Raw genomic sequence first — 22,581 nt, forward strand, 5'->3', positions numbered from 1 at the left:
AAAAGAAAAATATTTGCCTCTGAAATGGAGTAGAGGGATGAAGAAGCAGATAATGGAGCCTCCTGATTTACAGTCTGTCTGCAGTTCGTCTTATACGAACTCTTTTTTTAAAAGTCATTGCAGATTCCTTTCTTTCTCGTCTCCCTGGAGAGCTCAGAGTGAATAATAACAACAGTTGGGCTGGTTGTAAAGCACCAGCCTGTGTGAGCTTGAAGGATTTTTAATGAGATTTCGTGATTGGGAGCTGAAGTCTGGCTGTGGTCACCTCTTCTTCACACATCAGTCTGTGTGAAGCAGCTTCTCCTCCACAGGGAGAGAATACGCCTTCAGTCAGGTTAAAACACTGTTTTTTAGTTGCATCCTACAGCCAGTCACGCCCGGGACTCAAACTTTATGTTCCCAAGAGTCCGTTTCTGTACATTTCATCCATTCACCACACTGAACCAGAAAAAATGTGCTGCAGCTGATCAGGTCACTCTGGAAAAACACGTTTCTCACGGTCCAGAGAACATATGTAGCGTCCTTTTCCTCGCCCCTCATTATTCTCCGTGTGTCAAATCTAATGTTCTGCGAGCAAAGTGAAGAATTATTTGGCACAGACACCTCGTCCAGCCGCCATCTTTCACCGACCCTTTTCTTGAGATTAGGGGGTACAACTAACTCTGATCAGATATGACGCGAAATCAAAAACATCCGCAGGCGTCCGCAAGGACGTGATGGAGTTTGACAAGACGTTGGGCTGCTACGGTTTCATATAAAAAGCTTAAAACCTGCACTGATATATAATTTTCTAATTTATTAACCGCAGAGTCATGCTTAACTCGTCATGTAAATTCCAGTGGTGATAGTTCATTTACTCAAGTACTGTACTGAAGTACAATTTATCAGTATTTGTACTTGAGTATTTCCATTTTATGCAACTTGATATCCTGCTTCTGCTCCATTGCCTCTCAGAGGCAAATATTGTACTTTTTCACATTAAGACTGTACAGAAAACTGTCAAATTAAATATATTGTTGAAAAATAATTACCCAATAGTATATGAAGTAGTTAAAATCACAAAATCCTATGAGCTACAATGTTAAAAAATCTCATATATAATACGATAATTTAACACTGACGGGGGCCAATCTGCTGCCCTGGTGCAGTCTAATCTTTTAAAGTTTGAATAGGTTTCTAACTGAAACAAAATTTGTTTTTAACATATTTATGCATCAAAAAACTGGAGACAGTGCTGATCCGCATCTCAAAATAATCCTCAGGTTCCCATCTTTCAGATAATCTAAACCACCTATATGTGGCGTATACTGTTGACCTGCTGTCTCCCCCTAAAGATCCTCAGCTCTCCCTAAAAAGACAAAAATGGTTTTTGTCAGTCACAGAGGATTAATATAGTATGTGTATATATATATATATATATATATATATATAGTATAGTATAGTGTTATAATGTGGGCAATAGTAAACTGTCAGAATAACATAAATGAAGGCGTTACTTATAAGTAAACATTCATTATGATTTAATTGTTTAAAGTAAAATAACTTTGCTAAAATTTTATTTAATGACTTTTTGCTTATGATTATTATTTAAAGTGTCACATTTATCCTGATTATCCTGAACCTCCAACTCCTGTCGTGGGAATTTCACTTAACTATAACAAATCTGTGACGTCAGTGAAATTAACGGACACAGTCACATGGTTAAGAACAATCCTTTACTTTGTGGAGAGCTCCACAAACACACACATACACACACACACGTACAGTTTATAACGACATTAACATGACGTACAAGATTTACTGTCACACCAGCAGTAAGACACATCAATGACTCTCTACAGGCGAAAATGAAAAACACAGGACATCTCGTAAGGTGCTTCATAATATACGACAGGAATGTTATGAAAAACTACAGTAAAACTACAGAGACACCAATACTGCATCTACATATATATATTCATACCATAATATAAAACAATCTACACAAAAATAGAGCAAATATTTACAGAACAGAGACTATTTACAACAAAACTTAAAGATGAGGAGCAATATATATATAGATATACTGTAAATATATATATTTATGTTAGATTAATGTACACATGGAGTCTACCGGTGAAAATCACAAGTTGGCCATTTGCAGCAGCTGCTCTTTGAACTGCTGAGCGTGGTGCGAGAGCTCAGTGACTCGGTCCACCATCTCCTGGATGGCGGCTGTGTTCGGGTAGTTCAGGGCCGCCGTTTTCGTGGCGGCCACCACCGTCTTTAACAAGTCACACAACACGTTGCTGGAGTTCATCACCCTGTTGGCCACCTCGGGTGCCGAGGCCTGCCGGGACAGCGTGTCTCCGATGAAGACCAGTTTGTGGGCGCTGAGGATGACAAACTTGCTGTGTGCCACGAAGATGCGAGGGGGCTGCCCAGCGCTGACGCAGCCGAAGAAGGCGTCCACGGCGCTGAGGAGCGTCACGAAGTGCTGCTCGCACTGCTCCGAGTAGAAGCCAAGCAGCTGGCGGTCCCGAGCGCACACGTGGGTAGAGGGGGAGAGCGTGGAGGGAGAGGAGTCTGAGGGGGGCGCCGAGGTTACGCCAGAGTGCTGGTGTGAGATCCACTGCGTGACGTCGTTCTCCACCGGTTTGATCACTTCCTGCTCCAGCTTCTTGAACTGATTGATCTGTGAAAGACGACAGATTCACGTTATTGTCTGAGCTTGTTAACACGTGCCTTATATTTCTGATATTACTGAGATGCTTGTATGAAGCCATATTTTTGTAAAAATGCATCTAAGATTAAAATTTTAATTGTGACCATTATTACCATTACAGTTATTATTTTCATTTCAGTCTTTGTGACTTTTCTTCTGTTTGCACCACTAATCCACCACATCTTCATGTCTTCATTTACTGTGTCGCTCCTCAAACTACTGACTTTCTGGCAGTATAATTGCAAGTTTTTTCACATAAATTTACAACTTGAGTTGAGAGAATATCTGAGCAGTGTGACTGATTTCACCCTGCTGCGATTATGTAGACAAATATTTTGTGGTTCCAGCTTTTAAATATGAGGATTTGCAGCTTGCTTTCATCATGTACCATAATAAACAAAAAATTGTTTTTGAATTTGGTTGAATAAAACATACAAGTTTGAGACATCACTTTGGGCTTTGTGAGGTTTTGATGTTTTTTTTCACTACTTTTGAGTTTCATAAACTTAACGATTAGTCAGTTTGGAGAAATAACAGGTTCAGTCAATCAGGAACAAATTTTGGGGTAGTTATGACTACAAAGGTTAATACCTTAAGAGCACTTAAAAATTTTGTCAACAACATTAAATATTAATCACAAAATCAGCAACAATTTAAGTTTAAGTTAAAAAAAACAACATCCTTGGTTATTATTTATAAAGAGATAAAGCCTCAAAATTCAGCTAAAGTGCCTCATCAGACCTGTGTGAGTGTTATTTGACCAAATCGACTGACAGAAGTTGGTAAACAAGCAAACAACTCAACGATTGTCAATTTATTTTGATTAATTGTTGATAAATACTTATTGGTGCACAAAAGTATGGGACATCACCTTTTTCTGACTGTGCAAACACAAATGAGGAGAACACAGATATTTCTAACGAAACCTCAAAAATGTGTGTGTTCATGAAGGGCTGCAACTCTTGCTGCATTTATGTGATGTCAGAATTTAATAGTTTCAGAGGTGGAAAGTCGAATTTGTGCTTTGAGGTCGTAAAGTGGGAACAACATGGAAGCTGCAAAGAAGATGGGCTGCATGCTGAGCATTTTAAAAAGAGATTGATCGCTGCTTGCTACAGATAATAGATGCATGTACTAAAATGTGCAACTACTAAAAGTAAATGATGGAAACAAGTAATGACACAAAAGAACGCAATATATATCCTTTTTTATGGTCAATTGTTGTGACTGTTTACTTGCTTTCTGCCATGAAAAGTCACGCAAACATCACAACTCGGGTATCATCGAAATTTCCCAATTTCCCACGCTGTTCATGTGCTCGCAACTTGTAAATACAATATTTCCAAGGAGCACATACAGACAGCAGAACATAGTAAGAGGCTGATTGAGAAAATATATTTTCATCGCATCAAATCACAGTGTACTTATTTTCTATGTACTGTGTACTGCAGTGCGGTGCCATCTGGTCGGGAAAAAATGTCTACAAATGTTCGACTCCCTGTTTGTTATACAAATTCTCTGCACCCATGAGACTCTAAATGTCAACAGCTGTGTGAATCTGACAGAACGGATACATACATATGTATGATTGCTAACAGAGAATCCAGCTGTGCAACGATGTCTCACCTGCTCCTGACCCAGCTGGACTTGACTCTGCTTGATGATGTTTTCTTTGTCCAACAGCTCCTTCTGCTGACGCTCAAAGTCTTCTTTGCCCTGCGGAGGAAGACGAGTCGATGAGAAGACGCGTTCGGAGGTACTCACACAGTCGCGTTTCACAGTTTGATTCATAGAAAAAAGACAGGCTGTATATTATAGTCGAATATAGTCTGTAGAATTTAAACATTTCTGACCAGTCATGGTATTAAAAAAATAGATTCTGGTCGAGACGAATGACCGAGACTGTCAAAAACAAGAGGCAAAAGGTATATTGCAAAAAAAAAAAAAAAAAACCCAAAAAAACAAAAAAAAAAACATCAACAGGTGAAAGGAAAATTTTCTAAAAATTAGATTAAAAAAAATGAAAGAGAGAGATTCATTAGAGAATAATCAAATAACTAGGAAAAAAATCTCAAGAAACTATATTAATAAATATTTAAAAACAATTTTTATGATTTCTATTCATTTTATTTTCACACTTTTTTTTTAGGTCATTTTCTGTTTTATTTTACCTTTCTCTCTTTTTTGTTGCTAATTTTAGAGCATTTTTGGTAACTAACTAAAAAATTCTTGCTAATAACTGGGTCCTTTCTTTTTTGGTTGCTTATAGCTGTCATCCCATGTTTTTGAAAAAGAAGTCAAACCGATTTGCTCATGTTTCAAAGGGTTAAACTGCGTAAAATATTCCTGTTTTTCACCAAAATACTGCACAAAACACCCTTAGCTCAAACTTTTCTCACTCTGAGGGTTTACCTGCAGATGAACATAGTCGTAGTCCTCCATCCAGCTTTTGACGCACTTCTCGCTGTTGTTCATGTTGTCTTTGTCCTGGCTGGAGGGGACGGGGAAGGGTTTGGTCTGTCCTCCGTAGTTGTCGTTATCTGATGAGGGGGAGGTGAGCGGGTGAATCAGGTTCTCGTCAGGCGTGCTCCCGATCGAGAACGACCCGTCCATGTGCGTCCGCCTGAACAGCAGCTCAGCACTGTTGCTTATCGTGGACACCAGCTGTTTGGCGTCATCTGGGACAGTCCTGGAGACCATGACAAAGCGGTCCAGGTCGTCACTCTTGTTGTGGTGCTTGCTGGAGGACGCTAGGGCGTTCAGAGCCCAGCTGCAGTTCTCCAGGACCTGGTAGACCTGCAGGAGGATCTGCTGTGAATCCTCCAGGCGTCCCAGCTGCCGTCTCAGCTTACTGTGCAGGCTAGAGTCCGACAGAGCCGTGGCGTTTGCCGCAGCACCGCGACCAAACACAACAAAGTCCCCCAGAGCGGCCCGGACCCTGTCCAGCACTGTGCGGATGTCGTTGGCGTGGCGCTCCATGAAGGGAAAAGTCCTCCAGTGCGGGGAAGCTGCCATTGAAAGCAAAGCCCCAACTGAGGCATCCAAGGCCTGCTGCAGGCGATACAACCTCTGCAGAGCAGCGTCCAAGTCCAGAGCGAGGCGGCCCTCAGAGGCGGAGCCCGTGGAGGACGAGGAGGTGGACATGCTGCTACGCGTGCTGCCAGTGCTTGAGAACGACAGACGATTCACGCCGTCCGTCACGTCTGCTACTGCCTGAGCGGGGATGTCGTAGATGCCTTTGCTCCCGTCTCTGTCGGCGGGCGAGCTTCTGTGCTGGGAAGGCTGCATGCCGCGGGGGATGTCGTACACGTCCCTGTGAGACCCCGCCCCTGAATGAAGGGCGGGTGGAGGTACGTCGTAAATACCTTCGTTGCCGTTGGTGTTTGTGTGTTGGTGATGAGCGGGAGGCTCCACACTGGGGGGGAAGTCATAATGCGACTGGGGGCTCTGTGCGGGTTTTAGGACAGGTGGCGGTACGTCGTAGATGCCTTCCTGTTTGTGTTTGAGAGGCTGCGGGAAGTCGTAGTTTCCCTCCTGGAGGGCGGGGTTGGTCCTGCAGGGAGGCACCGAGTACACCTGCAGAAATGACAGCAGTTAGTGTAAATACACAACCATGCAGCACAATCACTGTGTTCATGTTTTTTTCTTACACAAAAACGTAGTTGCAGTTGTGACACATTTTTCATACATGTATCTTCTTGATATACTACTCATACTTGTCTTCTGTTCCAAACTTTACTATAAAACTCCATAATACCATCATATACACGTACTAAAACATGAAACGGACTTCATCTTCAGTCTCAGTCACATAACAAATCAGATAACCTGTCTTTGTACAGCTGGCCGTAGTGCACCTGATAATGGTTAATTTGTCTCACTGTATGATTGCCTGAATTTAACAAAAAGTCAAATGTTCTGCAGTTTAATTTGACTTATTCAGAGTTCTTAAGATTCATTTGTTTCAGTTGTACTCTGACTTTGTATTAACACTCCTGACATCCGGTCTCTCTGCTGTTACTTTCTCTGTCTGCAGTCTGTTGTCATGCACACTTATAGAAAACCGATTAGAAATGTGGTTAAACCTAAACCAAAAAAAAAAACCCATTCTCCCGGCGAAGCCCAGATTTATTTACTCTATTATCCCTATTAAGAAAACCAGTTGACAAGACAATTAAGAAACCAGCTCGCTGCAAGAAGTCTGCACACTGAATGTCAGCGGCTTTTCTCCGGATACGGTTTGTGCAGCGGCTCTTCAGTTAGAGTTTGAGGAAGTGGAAGACCATCTGGCAAATGTAGATACATTTGAAACCTTAACTTTTCTGCCTTTGATTCCTTCCTCTAAGGCAAAATACAACAAGGCTTCAGCCTCCCACTAACTTAAGCGAGCAGAGTTTGACGTTACATGGCACAGCTCGACAGGAGCGCAGTGGGGGCTGAATAAAACGGTGCCCTGTAAGTGATTTCCATCAGCCTTGAAATGCACTCTTTTACAGCTAGACAGGCCGGCCCAAAACTGTAATTAGGAGCGACGCAAATAACAGGTCCCGGCATATTTCAGGTTATTACAAACAAACTGATGGCCCAGTGCCCGGTTGGGTCTGGAAGTCTGCTGAAATCTTAGAGGGTCTGGAAACAGAAGAGTTATGTCCTTGGCCTTTTTTTTTTAAATTTCAGACACAGAACGACTCATAGAGTTTATGGTTAAACTCTCCTGGCAGGCAAAGCTTTAATTTAGTGCTGCCGCAAAAATGTCTTAAATATGACATTTGACGTATTATTCATTTATTGCAGACAATTAAGAGAAACATGAGGAACTGTATCAATAAATATCTAAAGCAGCCACCACTTCCTTTTTCAAACTCTATTTGAATGTCTGACTGATCATTGTGGTCGAGGATGTGTCTGTTGTTGAAGCGTTGTCTCACCCCTTGTGAAGAGGGAGGTATGTCGTAAACGCCTTGTGTCCTCGGGTCCATCTGAGACGGAGGAACGTCGTAAACTCCCTGGTTTCTCGCACCAGAAAACATCTGACCAGGTGGAATATCGTACACCTGAAAAATGACAGACAAAGAAAATAAACACCAAATAAGAGTTTAACCCTTTAGAACCTGGATTGAATAACATTTAAATGTATGAAATCTAAGAAAATTGATTTGATTTCTTAATTTAAAAAAAAATAAAAAATGGAAAAACATGATGAGCAACTTGGCACTTGGCAAAAAATGTCCCCAAAACTGAAAAAAAAAGTAAAAGGTGACAAGGAAATGCTATGAAAGTTAGCTGGAGGGGATTATTTGAATAGTTATTAGTTTAAAAATGATTTGAAAAATGTCCAGAAAACTTTATTTAATATTCTCTTAATTATATATCAAGCTTTAATCGGAGCTCTTTATTATTGACAGAGGTAAAAGAGCCTTTTATTTTGTAGAAGCTCCACATCTTGTTTTGCTTTCAATAATGCAACATGTCGTAACTGCAGCGTTCATTAGCTGACGCCTGATGACAGGACAAAACTATAACTGTCAAGGATCTTTTCTGAGAAAATAAGGCCAATGCAGAGAACAGGATGTGTGGGGGATACAGAAAAAGCTGAGGGTCAAAGAAACAGTTTTGTTATAACCAACACTGTATTTATCTAAAAACTATTCTTGGTGTTTTGACCACTGACATTTCTGTTTTGTTTTAATCGATTGATTTGTTGATTTCGAATGCTGAACTGTAGTGTACTGGTGCAAAAGCTGCACATGACATTTTCCACATCTTTTACCACCGAAACTGACCGATTTGATCAAAACCACAACAGAGAAACTATTTTACCCTTTGCAGATTAAAGAGCCTTACCAGTGTGTGTTTGCAGGTATGGAATATATATATATTACAGTAAATTTAACTTCTTTCTGCACAGTGTTGGCGGTTGGTGGATGTAGTTTTGTAGACAGAAAATAGTTCCTACATGAAACTGCTCGCAACATTGTTGTTGAGTTTTTCATAAACATTTTGGCGCTTTAAGCACCACAAGCCCAGTTCCATTATAGTGAAGAGAAGGCAGACATCTCTATGGCGGATATCTCCAACACTCGGCAACTCATACCAAAACAATCTAGACTGATAAATAGCACTACAGGTAAGAGGAAAAATATCTATTTTTGTTTTTTGGGTGAACTGTCCCTTTAAATCCCTTTGAGCTCAGTCAGACTGTAGACTGGTGGTTATGCAGGCTATAAGATTTACTTTTATTATTAAATTATTAAGCAGGCAGATTAGGTCAAACTGGTAGACTGTACATGCTGTGGGAGCATGAGACACGTACCCCCTGTGATCTACTGGGTGGGACATCGTAGAGGTCCTGCTGGTTGTGCTGGCCTGGGCTGAAGGTGTAGGACTGTCCCACTCTGGTCGGGGTCACCACCTGTCCAATCACAGCAGGGGAGGGAGAGGGAAACAGTCAGAGCTGCTGTCTTAAAAAGCGACACCTGGGACACAGCAGTGCTCAAGACTAACACAATCCTCCTGCCACCCAGACTTGTGTACATCTGTCCTCCTTCTCCTTTTGTTTTGTCCATTTTCATTCCCAGTCCTCGACTAACCCTGGGACAGTAAGTGATTACAGCTGATGCAGATATCCTCAACATCCTCCCTGTTTTTTTTTTTTGGAAAGCATGCTTTTTGTCAAGAAACCTGGTGCTGCAGAGGAAGAAGTAATGCAAAACTAGAATTACCACCAAATTATCTCTGAAATCATAGATGCGTTACACACATCTCCCCCAGCAGCACAGAGGGTCTATACAATCAGTACAGTTTCACCAATCCAGTATCCGACCAAATGTCTCCTCTTTGTTCCCTAGTTATGATGTTGAATAATGGACAGAGAAGTGTTTTTTGCAGAACATTATGATGTCACAGTTGACCTTTGACCTTTTGAATCTCAAAATCTTTTAGATGTTTTTGTGAAATTTGGTCATAATTAGCATATTAGTTCATGAGTTATGGCTAAAAACATGTTTCGTGAGGTCACAATAACCTTTGACTGGCAAATTCTAATCAGTTCATTTTCAAGTCCAAGTGGATGTTGGTGCCAAATTTTAGGAAATTTATTGAGATATAAGAGACGGATGGACGCACGGACAGCCTATAAAACATTATGTGGCTGGTCACAGCTATTGCCAGCACGAAGAAAAAAATAACTTTACAGGGCTCTAACTAGCAATAATATTTAGTATTGGTTTTTTTTGTATTTTACTTGTTTCGTCCATAAAATAATAAAAAATGCCCATTACAAGTTCTCAGGGCCTTTAAAATATCCTGTTTTGTCCAAAAAAAACCCAGTCCAAATTATTCAGTTTACAATGATATAAAAGACTAAAAGCAGCACAACCTGACACAATATTAAAAACTATAGAAAACTGAACACAGAACTAAATAACTGATGGGTTGTGGCTCTAGAGGGAAAACTTTTCTGCAATAAAAACTAAAAACATAAAAACTAATGTTGTTCAGTTGAGCGATAAAATGGGCAAAAGTAAAACTTGAGCAGCACTCTAAGAAAACAGTGAGGAACTTTAAACTGAAGGACTTCATCTGAACTCTTTTACGATTAAATGAGAAGCCGTTTTACTGTACTACTGACTGCATTTTGAGCTTTAAAACCTGGTGAGGCAATCATCGGGCCACTGATAAACAACCCCTGGCATTTTGTGCAGCAGGATTTAACACAGCTTTAAAATATTTTACACTGTGCTGCAGACAGGCTGCAGAATAATGGCGTGCTTGGAAAACAAAACACAAACTGCTTGTGACATTTTTTGCCCCTGTTAATTTTTTTTCACCACATTTTTCCTCCTCTTTTCCCGTCAGTGCTAATCAGTCCCTCCACACCTCCTAATCCCAATGTTTCCATCCCCCTCCCCCTGCGCCATCGTTCCCCCCCTAAAATCAGACCTCCTTGCTGCGTCAGACAGACAGAGGAATGCTGGGAATGTCCTTCCCCGAGCCCAGTGCTCCTCTTCTGCCCCCGTGCACAACTATCGCCACACTCTGTTCATTAATAGGGCTTGAAAATAGGAGCCGTGGCTTCCTGGCAGAGGAGAAAGTCTCCAGGGAGGCATAAGTCCCGGTATCCAGTCATGACTCGCTGTACAGCCGAGTTAATATCCTAATACAATCTCTCGTACATTTGTCTGAGCAGTAGGAGCCGTAACCTCGGCCAGCTAAGAATGCGATTAATGTTTCAGAGGAAGCAGCAGAGATGAAGAGGAGGAGGGTTTGTAAAAGAGATTTATGTTAAAAAAAAAAAAGGTAACAGCGGTGGAAAGTGAGAGGAACGGAAAATGAGAATACGTCGCCTAGTATGGAAAGGAATGCCATTCATCTGAGCCCGGAGTCTGACTAACAGTAGTCCATATGGTTCTCATAAGCCCGACACTGAACAAGCCCCGTGGTGATTTAAGGTGTTCATTGTTGGCATTCCTGTCCGTGCGTACATCATCCCAGCGGGGCCTGTGGGGTCAGAGCTGAAACGTACACCGTGGACTTTAAAAACGCGTCTGAAATAAACCGGCGAAGGAATAAATAGCCCCGCTGCTTTTGGCTCTTCTCACGCACTGTCGCTCGCACACTTCAGGCTGCTACAAGTGGGGAAAAAAAGATATTTCATCTGCTTTATAGTGTAGAGAGAACAGTCATGGAAACTATTATTGCCATTTGTTATGGATGTAGTATCTGGCTGTATAGCACTTTAAAAATGTTCATTATTTGGAAATACTCAGGAAAACAGGATAAAAAGTTAAAATTAATGTTTGTTTTTTGTTGTCTTACTTCAGTTTGGAAGATAGTCATACTCTCAAGTGAACCAAAATTCCTTATTTTGGGGGCATAGTCGGTGTAAACATAATATGTGATGTTGATATGTTGCCAGGTAATAACTATTAGTCTCAATAATAGCTTGAACTCAGGTTTTTAAAAGCCTGTTTGTTTACATTTTGGCAAATTGTTGCCAAATCAAAAGTTTGACAGTGCAGGAAAAATAGTTAATATTAATGGCTTCTGTAACTTCTATATTTGTTGTCTTACTTAAGTTTGGGGGATAATCCTGCTCCAGGATTGTAAACAATGAGTACAATGTTGGCATGGAGTCAGTTCATTAGTGTTTTGCAACCTTTTTCTTTTCTTTTTTTTTAAGCCAGTGTTTGTTCACAATTTGGCAAACTGTCACCATTAAAAGTATGATGCATAAGCCATTACAAGTTCATGTTTGGAGTACATCCATGGATATACATAAAACTATAACTAAATGACTTTAATACCAAAGAAAACTTAAAATCTTGACTGTTCTCAGTGCGCCTTTTTTCTATAAGTTCATGTGGAGTTATGGATGTTTAGTTGTGATGGATACTGGAGATAATTATATCCTCAGGAAGTGTAAATCACACATAATGTCAAAATCTAAGTATCATGTCCTTGTGTTCAGATTTGTGTTCATGACTCAGAAGAGGTGCGAATTTTGATGCAAAATTAATTAATATTTTTATGCTATGTTTTGGGGACTTCAGGACTGTATAGTGGAAGTATAATGTTGTGATGGAGTCAGTTAATTACAGTGGTTTGAATCAGTTTCATCTTAAAACCTGTATTTATCTTTCGTACTTGTTGCCATTAGAAGTACGCATAAGTAGCTATTAGCTGTTCACACTGCAGTGCACTCATAGATGTACACAACTATCACTGAGTGCAAATTTTGATGCAAAATTCAGGCTGTCAGGCCAGACTGTAGTATTTGTTTTGTCTTGTACAAAGTATTCATTGTTGGTGCCCCACTCATTAGTCTGAGTGTTAAAAACACTGTGCTTCATTAGCCAGGCTTTAGAGCTGCATTTTATATATATTTTCATCTTAGGCAAGAGAAAAATGTGTTCATATTTTTTAAAAGGCTTTTAAAACTTCTGCAGGCAGCAGACAGAAAGCTGTCCTTTCACTGAGTAACAACAAAGTGCTGAATGGTAAAAGGTCACTGTAGCCGTGTGCCATCCCTGCGGGTTGAGTCTGTGTGCTGATGATAAGGGAGGATGTCTGGACTCAGCTGTCATACGCAGATGGCAGCGAGGTGCCTGTCAGAGACCTCGGTGACCTTTTCCACAGGTACATGTCATCGCTTTGAGTAGCACTCGTCCCATCAGTGACTCCTCTCAGCCGCAGCCAGATGCACACTGCTCATTTATTTCCCATCTCTGCCCTCTGTTTACCCAGCAGGCTGTTGCTCTAAGGCCGCCCGGCGCTGCAGTAATTGCTGGTGGGTAAATATTTACCGCGCCCAATGAGGTTGGCGCTCGCACAGTGGCGGCGGCAGTAGTGGCAGGCCTTTTCAGAGAGCGATGACATCATGAAGAGCCAGGGCGACTGAGCAAACATTTGTTCCCACTCAGGTGATAGGCGCTTAGGATTCCTTCATAGAGGAGGCAGAGCAAACTGAAGAGGGATCAGGTTTAAACTAGTGCCCTGAGGAGCCAAATAGATGCCTTGTTAACTCGCCTACACGCTCTGGTGAGTGACTCATGGCTCTTTCAGCAACACCGTGTTTACTTAACATCCTGGCAGGCTCAGCTTTTGGCAGGTAGGATTTTTCAGCTTTACTTCAGAGTTATTTGAGAGGTGTCGTCATAACGTCAACAATGACCTCAGGAGTTTGTTATATGATTTAAAGTACTGATAGGCAATATTTAGTGTGTGTTGACGGGCTAAACAACAATGAATTATTATTATCATCTTTCAGCAGTGACATATTGTTATTATATGAGTCTATTATCGCTTTACAAAGACAAACATGTCACTCTAGATGCGCTGGCTTCCTGTGTGCAAATTCATTGATTTTGCAATTTTTCTATTTGTTAATAAAGTGACAATTCTGATCAGCTGCAACGCAAAAAACCCACAAAAAAGAGGTGACACAGAATGATAGAAGGGACACGAAATGGAAAATTTACTGACACTGACCACTTTGTCACCAGCTATCACCACACGTAGCTTCTAAATCTGTGGGAAATTATCAATTACTGTTGGACTTTCAAATTTCTGATGGTCCTTGAACACATCATACGCCACAAGCGCTTCCATCAGGAAACATAACCACTTAACTTAAAAAAGTATATTTCATCAACATTACTTTATTCTACACAAGAATAACAGTTCAGATTATCCAGATCCTGTAAAAAAAAAACCCCATAAATTCTGCACCCCTGCATACATAGTAAATAGTAATAGTGAAAAATGATTTCATTTTTAATTTTAAACATCAAAGGGTAAGTTTTTAAAATGTAATGTTTGTGCCAAGTTACTGATATTATTCTGGCTGTCTGCTGCTGTTAAGGTTGTGACCACTTATTCATATCTTGTACTGCACTGTAACTTTTAAATCTCCAGTCATATGTTTATTTCAATTTAGCATACTCTAATGTCTTATTTTATTCTATTTTTTAAACCCTGTTCATACACATGCAGAACAAGCCTCAAACATCAGTTTGCCTTTTTATCGGTGGTTTTACAAAAACAAAAAAGAAAGCTGAATAAGTGAAGTGAAGAAATATACAGTAACAAAAGCAGTATCTCCCACTCGTGGCACAAGTTGTCACTAATAGGTTATAGTATGAAAAAAATGATGCAGTGTTTTCAGACCTGGCATAATTCACCTCTGGGTAAAAAGCACTTAGTGTGTGGCATGACTTACCAGGAAATCATCATGTCACACCTTTTCATCCGTTACATACATACACGCACAACCACTTCCTCCCTGCTAATGTGCCCGCTGACACAAATCAACAACCCTAACGAGGCTTTTCGCGAAAGGTCTGCTTATAAAAGGCGGGGACAACAATGCCATTGTCGTCAAAGTGGCACTTTACTGAATGTCATCCATCCATCTTCTTATTCACACCTCCTCATCTGCTTTCTTGTGCTCTCATGCATCTGACAGTCGACGTCCAGACAGTTTTTGCCTTTGGCTCTGTCAGCACGGTGCATGTGGGTTCACCTAAGGGCGCCAAACTAATGGTTCTATCACTCATATATTAGTTAAGAGTGGTGTTTTGTATATGACTGCGTCGCCTAAATGTAGGGTGTGTTCCTGCTCTGTAGTAACCTGCCCTTTTCTGCTTTGCTGAATCACAGCACAAAGACGTCTCTGACAGTGTTGTGGGCCAGAACTGCTCGATAATGTTCCCCTCAGCCACTCGAAGCTGCAGCAGCCTATTAAAGTGGCAAACTAATTAATGCAGGTAATTAACTCGTGAATCCTGCGAGGCTTTCAGCCGTCTCTCCATAACATATCCAAGTGGCTAAACCCAAACAGACAGCGGGCTTAATGAGGAGCATTAAAAAAAGAACACACTGATTTTTAGCACTAATAAGGATCATCGTTCATCCTTTCTGATCAAAGCCGCTTCATAATCCGGCGGTATGATTATCTGAAGAGAAGTAATGCTAAAAGATGTGTTACTTTCCAAGAAAACTATATCATGAGACAGTTTGGAGAAAAAAAGAGGATAATGTGAAATGAGAAATGTCTTAACTGACTCCACTGAGTCTCCAGCCATGCTAGTATGTACTTTGAGCTAGTAGCATGATGACATGCTCACAAAGACAAAGCTTACATGCATGTTAGTACGTTTATTAGTTTTATAGTGTGCAGGCTGGTCATAAACTTAAGTCTCGGTAATCTAACATTTTCTACACATTAGTATTTTGAGCTGAATGCTAACCCTAGTATGCTAACATGCTCACAAACATCTCACATGCTGATGTTTAGCAGCAGTTATGTTACTGTGTTCACCATCTTAATTTAGCGTGTTAGCATGCTCATTAGTTTTATAGTATGTACCCATAAACCCAAGTATATTATTGGTACAATTGGAACAAACATCAACCTCATGGTAGTGCCAGAGGAAGAGTCAGAGAATGACCAATGTCAGAGGGATTTATCCTCTGAGGGACATGAATATCCGTGCAACATTTCAAGTTCATTTGTCTATTAGTTGTTAAGCTATTTTATTCTGAATTAATGTGATGGGCCTCCAATAGATAGACTGACAGTGGCATCCATAGAGCGTCGGTTGTGGCTAAATTTGCCACAAAATTCACTTGCCTCTGCATTTAAATCTGAATATTTCTATTTTGTTGGGGGGAAAAAGGCAGTTTGAACATAAGCTTGAGCTTTAGTTTCCATCCCTACAAGATGACTTTCAGCAAAAGTCCTGTAACTTTATCACATCCTCGGCTTTAAAACTTTCAAGGGGAGAAAGTCCTCTCAGTATGCACACACGGCAGAGCAGATTACTTTTGGTACCACTGATTTATGACCTCGCCCCCCTCCGGTCAAACCTCATGGGCCAGCGATTCATCACAACTGCGACAATGGTGAGCAGACAGGCGTCTCAAGGAGCCGGCTTGCTCCAGGAAGAAATAACTCACTTATCTGGTGCTGAGATTGTCATGTGCATGATTAGGCCGAGAAAATATGTCCCTGGCAAACAAACAAGCCATTCATTTCACATAACTGTGTTACCTCCAACGGGGGACTTTTATCAAGGTGGATGGCACACCCTTTACAGCCCATATACGGCTATCAGACCACTTCCTGGAGTTGTGTGGGAGTTTATGAATCCCTTTGTTGCACCCTTACACTGTAAAATTTGACATGTTGATTATATTTTTTAAAAATGTGTGAATCTGATTGCTTTGAAAAATGTACATTAAAATAACTATTAGTCTCAATTTATGTTTATATCAAATTGCTGAGTTTAATTGTGTTATAGTTACTTAATTTTGTAAAGTTGCAGCAACTTAAAAATGACACATTTAATTAAATTAATCTTACTAAGTTTTAGCAACTTCAGTAAACCAAGTTTGCTGTGCTATATATCTGTATTTTGCAAGCTGAAAACTAGTCAATCATATTTGCGTTTTCTTAAACATGCCAAGAAAACAGAAGTTGCAGATCTCCAAACTTCATCATTGGCAGAATCATCTTTGTGATGATAAAGTTGAGTCAGACTAACTTGGTTTACGGAAGTTGCTGACACTTAAAAAGAACAACGTCATTTCACTTGTCATTTTTAAGTTGAAACAACTTCACAAAAAGTAAAAAGCCAAATTTTGAGTAAACTTAACAATTAGATATAAAGTTAACATAAATTAAGATTAATACTTACATTTACCTTCCTATTGCAAGGCAATCAGTTTCCAAGATTATTTTAAGTCAGATTTTACAGTGTACCTTTTTATGGGCTCCAATGAGCAGATTGGATCGACGGGTATGACACAGTGAACGCAGGAAATACCCGTACAAGGAGCAGACCTCTCGAGGTCAGGAAGTGAGGAATGAAAAGGCCGTCTGGTAGGAGTAGATAAGGAGCTCGGCGGAGATCTTTGAACTCTGAACCCAACCCATCTTTGAACAGAGTGACCTCAGCGCCTGAGTCAGAGGAAGCGCTAAAGAGAAACTGACGGCGTGAAACAGACACACCTTTCAGAGCTGAAGACGAAAGAGGAAATCAAGAGCAGCAGATGAAAAACGGGCCTCTGAGAGCTGAACGATAAAAGGCGGTACAAGGCTTCTCCATGTGAGGAGGCTCTTTGTGTGGCCGAGTGCTCCAGTCATCTGTCCCACACGGTCCCCAGCTCTGAAGCCTTGAGGGGGGGGCCGCAGGAGGGTCACCCAAGGACAAGGCTGCAGCATCAAACCAAACAGCCAGAGAGCAAGAGAGTGCCAAAACCTCAGTGTGCCTTTTATACACCAGAGCCCCACACCACATGAAGGGAAAACAACCAGTCGCCAATCTGGATTTGCACTGCGGGGTTGGCATGCAAACCCAAGCAGAGCGCATGCATGCATGACTCTACACACACATGGAGAAGGACATGCAGGAACAGTTCTGTACTGGAGGCTTTAGAGTTACATGAGAGGGGATTATCAGTCTAGGAAGCCCACATCAGTCTCTATAATCATCTGGGAAGCAAGTGAGTGTCACTTGACAACAAGAAAATGGCTGTTTTCCCTTCAGCTCTGTCAGCTATTAGCAGATTTACACCGCGTGCAGCGTGAGTAAATGCTCTGCAGCCTCTCATCAATACTGCTGCACAGAGACAAGCAGTAGTAAACAAGACTTGAGTTCAGTGTTTTGAAGGGCAGAGGTCAGGGTTTGGATTTCACGCCAACAAAACTCATCTCCATAAATACTGTGAGGCAGTATTACTCATGGAGTTTTAAAGTGGAGGGAGCCACTTTAAAGGGATAATTATAACTTTAATACAGGTTTATATTGTGGCCATTGTCTTAGCTTTTGGACATTTTTGTTTTCTCCATTAGTTTGGATAAAGTGATAGGTCCAAGTATTCAAACCTTTGCCACTGTTGCTATATAGAGGAAACACAATCTGTAAATGCTTTGTTGATGAAATTTGGAATAAAGCACCACATAAAACCCAAACTTTTTGAATTAACTAAAAGTAACTGGAAAGTATTGAAAATTAAATGTGCTTTTTTAAAAACGTATTTAAGTTTTAATTGTCCTTAATGTGTTAAAAATAATGAGTAAACCTGTTTAAACATTCCTCTGGTAAAACTGTTGTAGTTTGAAAATGAGAAATTCCCTCAAGGCCTTAATGAGGTAACGTGTTTACAAAATGAGACAGACACAAAGTCTCAGTGATCAGCTGACTCCTGACTCAAAGTAGTTGTTTGCGCCAAATCTGAAAAAAAAACCCTAAAGGTTTTCTTGAGACATTGTGTAGTGACCTTGACCTTTGACCACCAAATTCTAATCAGCTTATTGTTGAGTTCAAGCGTACATTGGTCCCAAATTAAAAAAAAATTCCCTCAAGTTATTCTTGAGATATCACCTCACGAGGGAGAGGGATGGACAAGCAAGAAAGCCACAAATGTTTGGTAAACTTAAGCCCAGAGTGTTGGATAAGAGTTGCACAACATATTTAATGCTGATTAAGTCAAAGTGGTCATTCCCAAAGAAAGAAATAGCTATTAGTTATCAAAGAATTTGACCAAATCTGGTAAATGTATCATCAGTCGTTTGCTTCTGCTCATCCTTAGCTGTGAATGCTTACAGTTTAAGTGAGTCTTCTCATCTTTGTATCTTTAACTTCTTCTTTAACCAAAAGAGCTAAATTAATGCCCCATGTATCTTTAGTAGCCTACAGATGATTCAGCTGGTTTCATGTCCCTCCAAACCTTGGTAGGCAAAATTAACATGCAAAAAAGGGACGTTTCAAACCCTGAATGCCCAAAATAACTCTTTCAGCTTTCACTCTATAAACCTTTCACTACAGATATTGCTGTTTGGCTCTAACAGGACCGACTATGGCCACAGAGACTCACATTGCTCGGTCCAACAGTCAACATACGTCACTGGAAAACAACAGAGCCTTGTCTGAACTCCTGCAATACACTGACACAGTCAAAATCTTTCTATTTAATAGACAGGAACGACCGCCGAAAATTGCACCACTTTGATAACCACAGATTGGAGGGAAAGTTAAACGTCCAAGACTTAATTTAATCTCTCCAATAACATGATTACAGCACAATATGCACTCTCATTAGAAGCACATTTAATTTTCCATGTTATCACCGAAGCTCTTTTAATACCGTTCCTCATGTACGCTGAGCCTGGAGGCCTGGTGGTGGTAAAGAGAAGTGTTGGTTGATGCAGGTTGATTGACAAGTCTCTCCTCTCAGCCCCCCAGCTCTCACTGACTTTATCACACAGTCAATCACACTAAGTCCTCTAAGCCCTTGGTGCCTGCTGTCTATTTACCTACTGAAAATGCATACCTTAGCTAATTTCTATGATAGGTTGAGCTGATTTGTTTAAAAAAAAATCCTCTCGGGATTTCAAAAGCTCATCCAGCATATAATTACTATCCGTCTCCTGGAGGAATGATCTGGTCCGAGGTGCTAAAACTAGTTAAGTGGTTGAATAAACGGGAAAATTCATCCCCCACGTTTAAGCACACACCTGGCAATGACTTCCATTTGTAATGGAGGATCTCTGTGCTCACTCTTTTTAACTGGTGCATTTTATCCAATAACTTTAAAAGGCCATAAATGATAATTACTGAATAAGAGAAGATGATAAAATAGCGTATAACTGTAGAACAAGTAGAGATGAGTCAGTGGTACAATGGTAGTGTCTAATTGGTTAATATCTGCAAACACAAGCTACCATAAGTGACTGGTCACATATGTAAGGTTGTAGAAGCAAAAAACTAAAGTGTACTGAATTAATTAAGGATGTGATTTTACTTCTTTTGAATTCAACTTTTTGTTTGTAAAAGGGAAATGCTGTTATTACGTCTTTCAAAAGTTAAATAGTCTTGCTTCAAACCCTCTATGCCCTATATAAGCATGATTCAGTCTAGCTCTGTGTAAAATGGGTTATATTTTGTAGACCAGCTTGAGATATATGCTTTAAATTTTCTACCATCCAGCCAGTAAAACAACAAATATGCACAATGAATACACTGCTTGGAGGATTGTGTATATATAGCAATACAGTAAAGAACCATGCCAGGTGTAATGGGTTTGCCAGCCACAATGTGTACAGCATTTAAATACAGAATAAAAAACTACTTCAGGCAGCTGGACTCCACCAAAATCCAAAAAACAGCTCTGTGCTGTTTGCTTTTCCACAAGTTCCCATATTCACTGCCCTTCTGTGGCTTAGATTGGCTCTGCTACACACAGTGTGCCAATGTACCAGAAAAGCCAAATGGGAGCCCTGCACAAAAACACTACCCTGCTCTGTGGTAAGCACCAGACCCGGCACACCCTGTCCACATTTCACATGGCAGACCCACAATCTCTTTGGCCTCTCTGCTTTCTGTGTGTGCAATCAAACTGATGAGAGTCGTGGCAGACTGGCAGGATAACGGGTCACGGTGTAAATGTATAAATGCCATGTCGTATCGCATCTAATACCAGTGAACGCCAGTGAAGGTCACACCCACCAGTTTGTTTTAAATCCGCTCTGATCCCAAAGAGCCGCCTCCGGAGGTCAACGAATACAACAGCCTCCTTTTTCTCTAAATTGACCCAATGTCCTAATTTTCGATTTATGCATTCCATTATTTTTGTCTTTATCAAGATAAAATGCCCCAAATACTCTGGTTCCAGTCTTTCAGATGGGAGCATTTGCTGCTTTGTTTTGTTTTATATGATTGTAAATGGAATATTTTTAGTTTATGGACTGTTGGTTGGACAAAAATTGTAAGATATCACAGAGGACTGTAGCTGTGATGGCCATTTCTTTCACATTTTATTGACTAAACCAGGGATGGAGGATAATGTGCCATAGCGAGCCAATAGTCCACAGGTTGTGTAACTTATGAGCTCATCCCCTCTCTGCTTGAAGGAATGCTAATGAGTGCAATCAGCTGATTCATGGTGCATGACTTGATTAAATGATTAATCAACTAGATACTGCCGCATGTTTGTATGCCTCCACATACCAGTCAAGTTGCAGTTACAGTTAACATTCAATGGATTCACAAGAATGAGAAAGACAGTCATAGTGACTTTGACCTTTGACAACCAAAATCTGATCAGCTAACAGTTGAGTCCAACTGAATGTTTGTGTCAAATTAAAGAAATTGTCGCGAGGCGTTCTTGAGATATCACGTTCACAAGAATGTGCTAGACGGATGGACATACAGACGGAGGGACATACAACCTGAAAACATAATGCACATAGTGTGGAGACTAAAAAGCCTAACTGACAGATTCACTGATAGTGAAAATAGTCATTAGTTGCCGCCCTGGAGAAATGCAGCTCTCTTTCCATCTCACCTTGCTTGGGGTGCTATCAGCAGCTAGCGTACTTCTCGGTGGGACCTGGTAGATGTCTTGTCCTGGAGGCACCTGGTAGATGCTCTGCTGACTCTGCTGCTGTGGACTCTGGAGAGACGGCGGCACCTGGTAGATCCCCTGAGCGCTCGCTGAGCCGGCCTTCTGCTGATAGCTCTGAGGGGAGGACTGGGCAGCCGAGGCGGCCGGCGACTGGGCCTCGAACATGGGTCCGATCAGCAGCTTTAGACGGTTGCCAGGGGCGATGCCTTGGCGGCCGTGCAGGGAGCAGAGCCACCAGCCCTCCAGGCCTCCTGTGTTCTGTTCAATAACGGTCAGGATGTCCCCTTTACGGAAGGCCAGCTCCTCCGGGGACTCCGGCATGTTGTCGTACAACGCCTTGGCCATCAGGTTCTGCAGAAAGAAAGAGTGGACATCCTTTAGATAAAGATCTGTGCTTCATTTGAACTGACAAAGCAGCAACAGCTTTAAGATCCAGCTTTAGAAAGTCATATTATCTGTAAAAGGTGCTGAAGGGATGATGTTTTTCAGGCCAATCGGCATGATGTAGATGTTCTGTACTCTCATTTAGCCACTTGTTAACAGCTGCCTGACAACTTTAAGGTGACGACAAAACCTCGGCACGTAAGTCTTTGTACAACCACAGTTGTTTTTATGCAGATGAGACATAATGTGTTGATGAGTGAGTTGTAGAGGTGCTGGCAGGTAGAGTTTGTTACTTGTGCGCAGAGCCAGGCTGGCTGTTTTTTCTCGTTTCCTGTCTTTATGCTAAGCTAAGCCAATTTCCTGTTGTCTGTGGTTTCATATTTAGATGTTTCTCCCTGTTTTCAGTATTTATGCCAAGCTAAGCTAGTTTTAAGCTGTCTGTAGTTTAATTCAGTTGTTTCTTCTTGTTTCCAGTCCAAGCTGAGCTTATATCCAGCTCACTGTAGCTTCACATTTAACTGTTTCCCCTGCGTCCATACAGCTAAGCTAATTTTATGCTATCCTGTCATCTGTAATTTCATATT

General features: G+C 41.0%; 1 protein-coding gene and 1 long non-coding RNA gene across 2 annotated transcripts in view; one reads left to right on the plus strand and one right to left on the minus strand.

Moving 5' to 3' along the window:
• Positions 1 to 1,696: 1,696 nt before the first annotated feature.
• nedd9 (neural precursor cell expressed, developmentally down-regulated 9) overlaps positions 1,697 to 22,581 on the minus strand; it is a 38,626-nt gene continuing 17,741 nt past the window's right edge. The window contains exons 2-7 of the mRNA XM_042506507.2: positions 21,554 to 21,964; positions 9,018 to 9,116; positions 7,633 to 7,758; positions 5,117 to 6,280; positions 4,331 to 4,420; positions 1,697 to 2,674 (exon numbers count right to left, since the gene is read on the minus strand). Of these exons, the coding sequence (XP_042362441.2) occupies positions 2,123 to 2,674; positions 4,331 to 4,420; positions 5,117 to 6,280; positions 7,633 to 7,758; positions 9,018 to 9,116; positions 21,554 to 21,964 (2,442 nt within the window). The 3' untranslated portion in view covers positions 1,697 to 2,122. The remainder of the gene's footprint in view (positions 2,675 to 4,330; positions 4,421 to 5,116; positions 6,281 to 7,632; positions 7,759 to 9,017; positions 9,117 to 21,553; positions 21,965 to 22,581) is intronic.
• The window catches only part of LOC148186675 (uncharacterized), a 55,082-nt gene continuing 36,845 nt past the window's right edge, over positions 4,345 to 22,581 (plus strand). The window contains exon 1 of the long non-coding RNA XR_015779451.1: positions 4,345 to 4,460. This is a non-coding gene — a long non-coding RNA (uncharacterized LOC148186675). The remainder of the gene's footprint in view (positions 4,461 to 22,581) is intronic.

The sequence above is a fragment of the Plectropomus leopardus genome, chromosome 17 (assembly GCF_026936395.1).
Source record: "Plectropomus leopardus strain MGB_pleo_1.0 chromosome 17, ASM2693639v1, whole genome shotgun sequence".
In the NCBI taxonomy this organism is placed as follows: Eukaryota; Metazoa; Chordata; class Actinopteri; order Perciformes; family Serranidae; genus Plectropomus; species Plectropomus leopardus.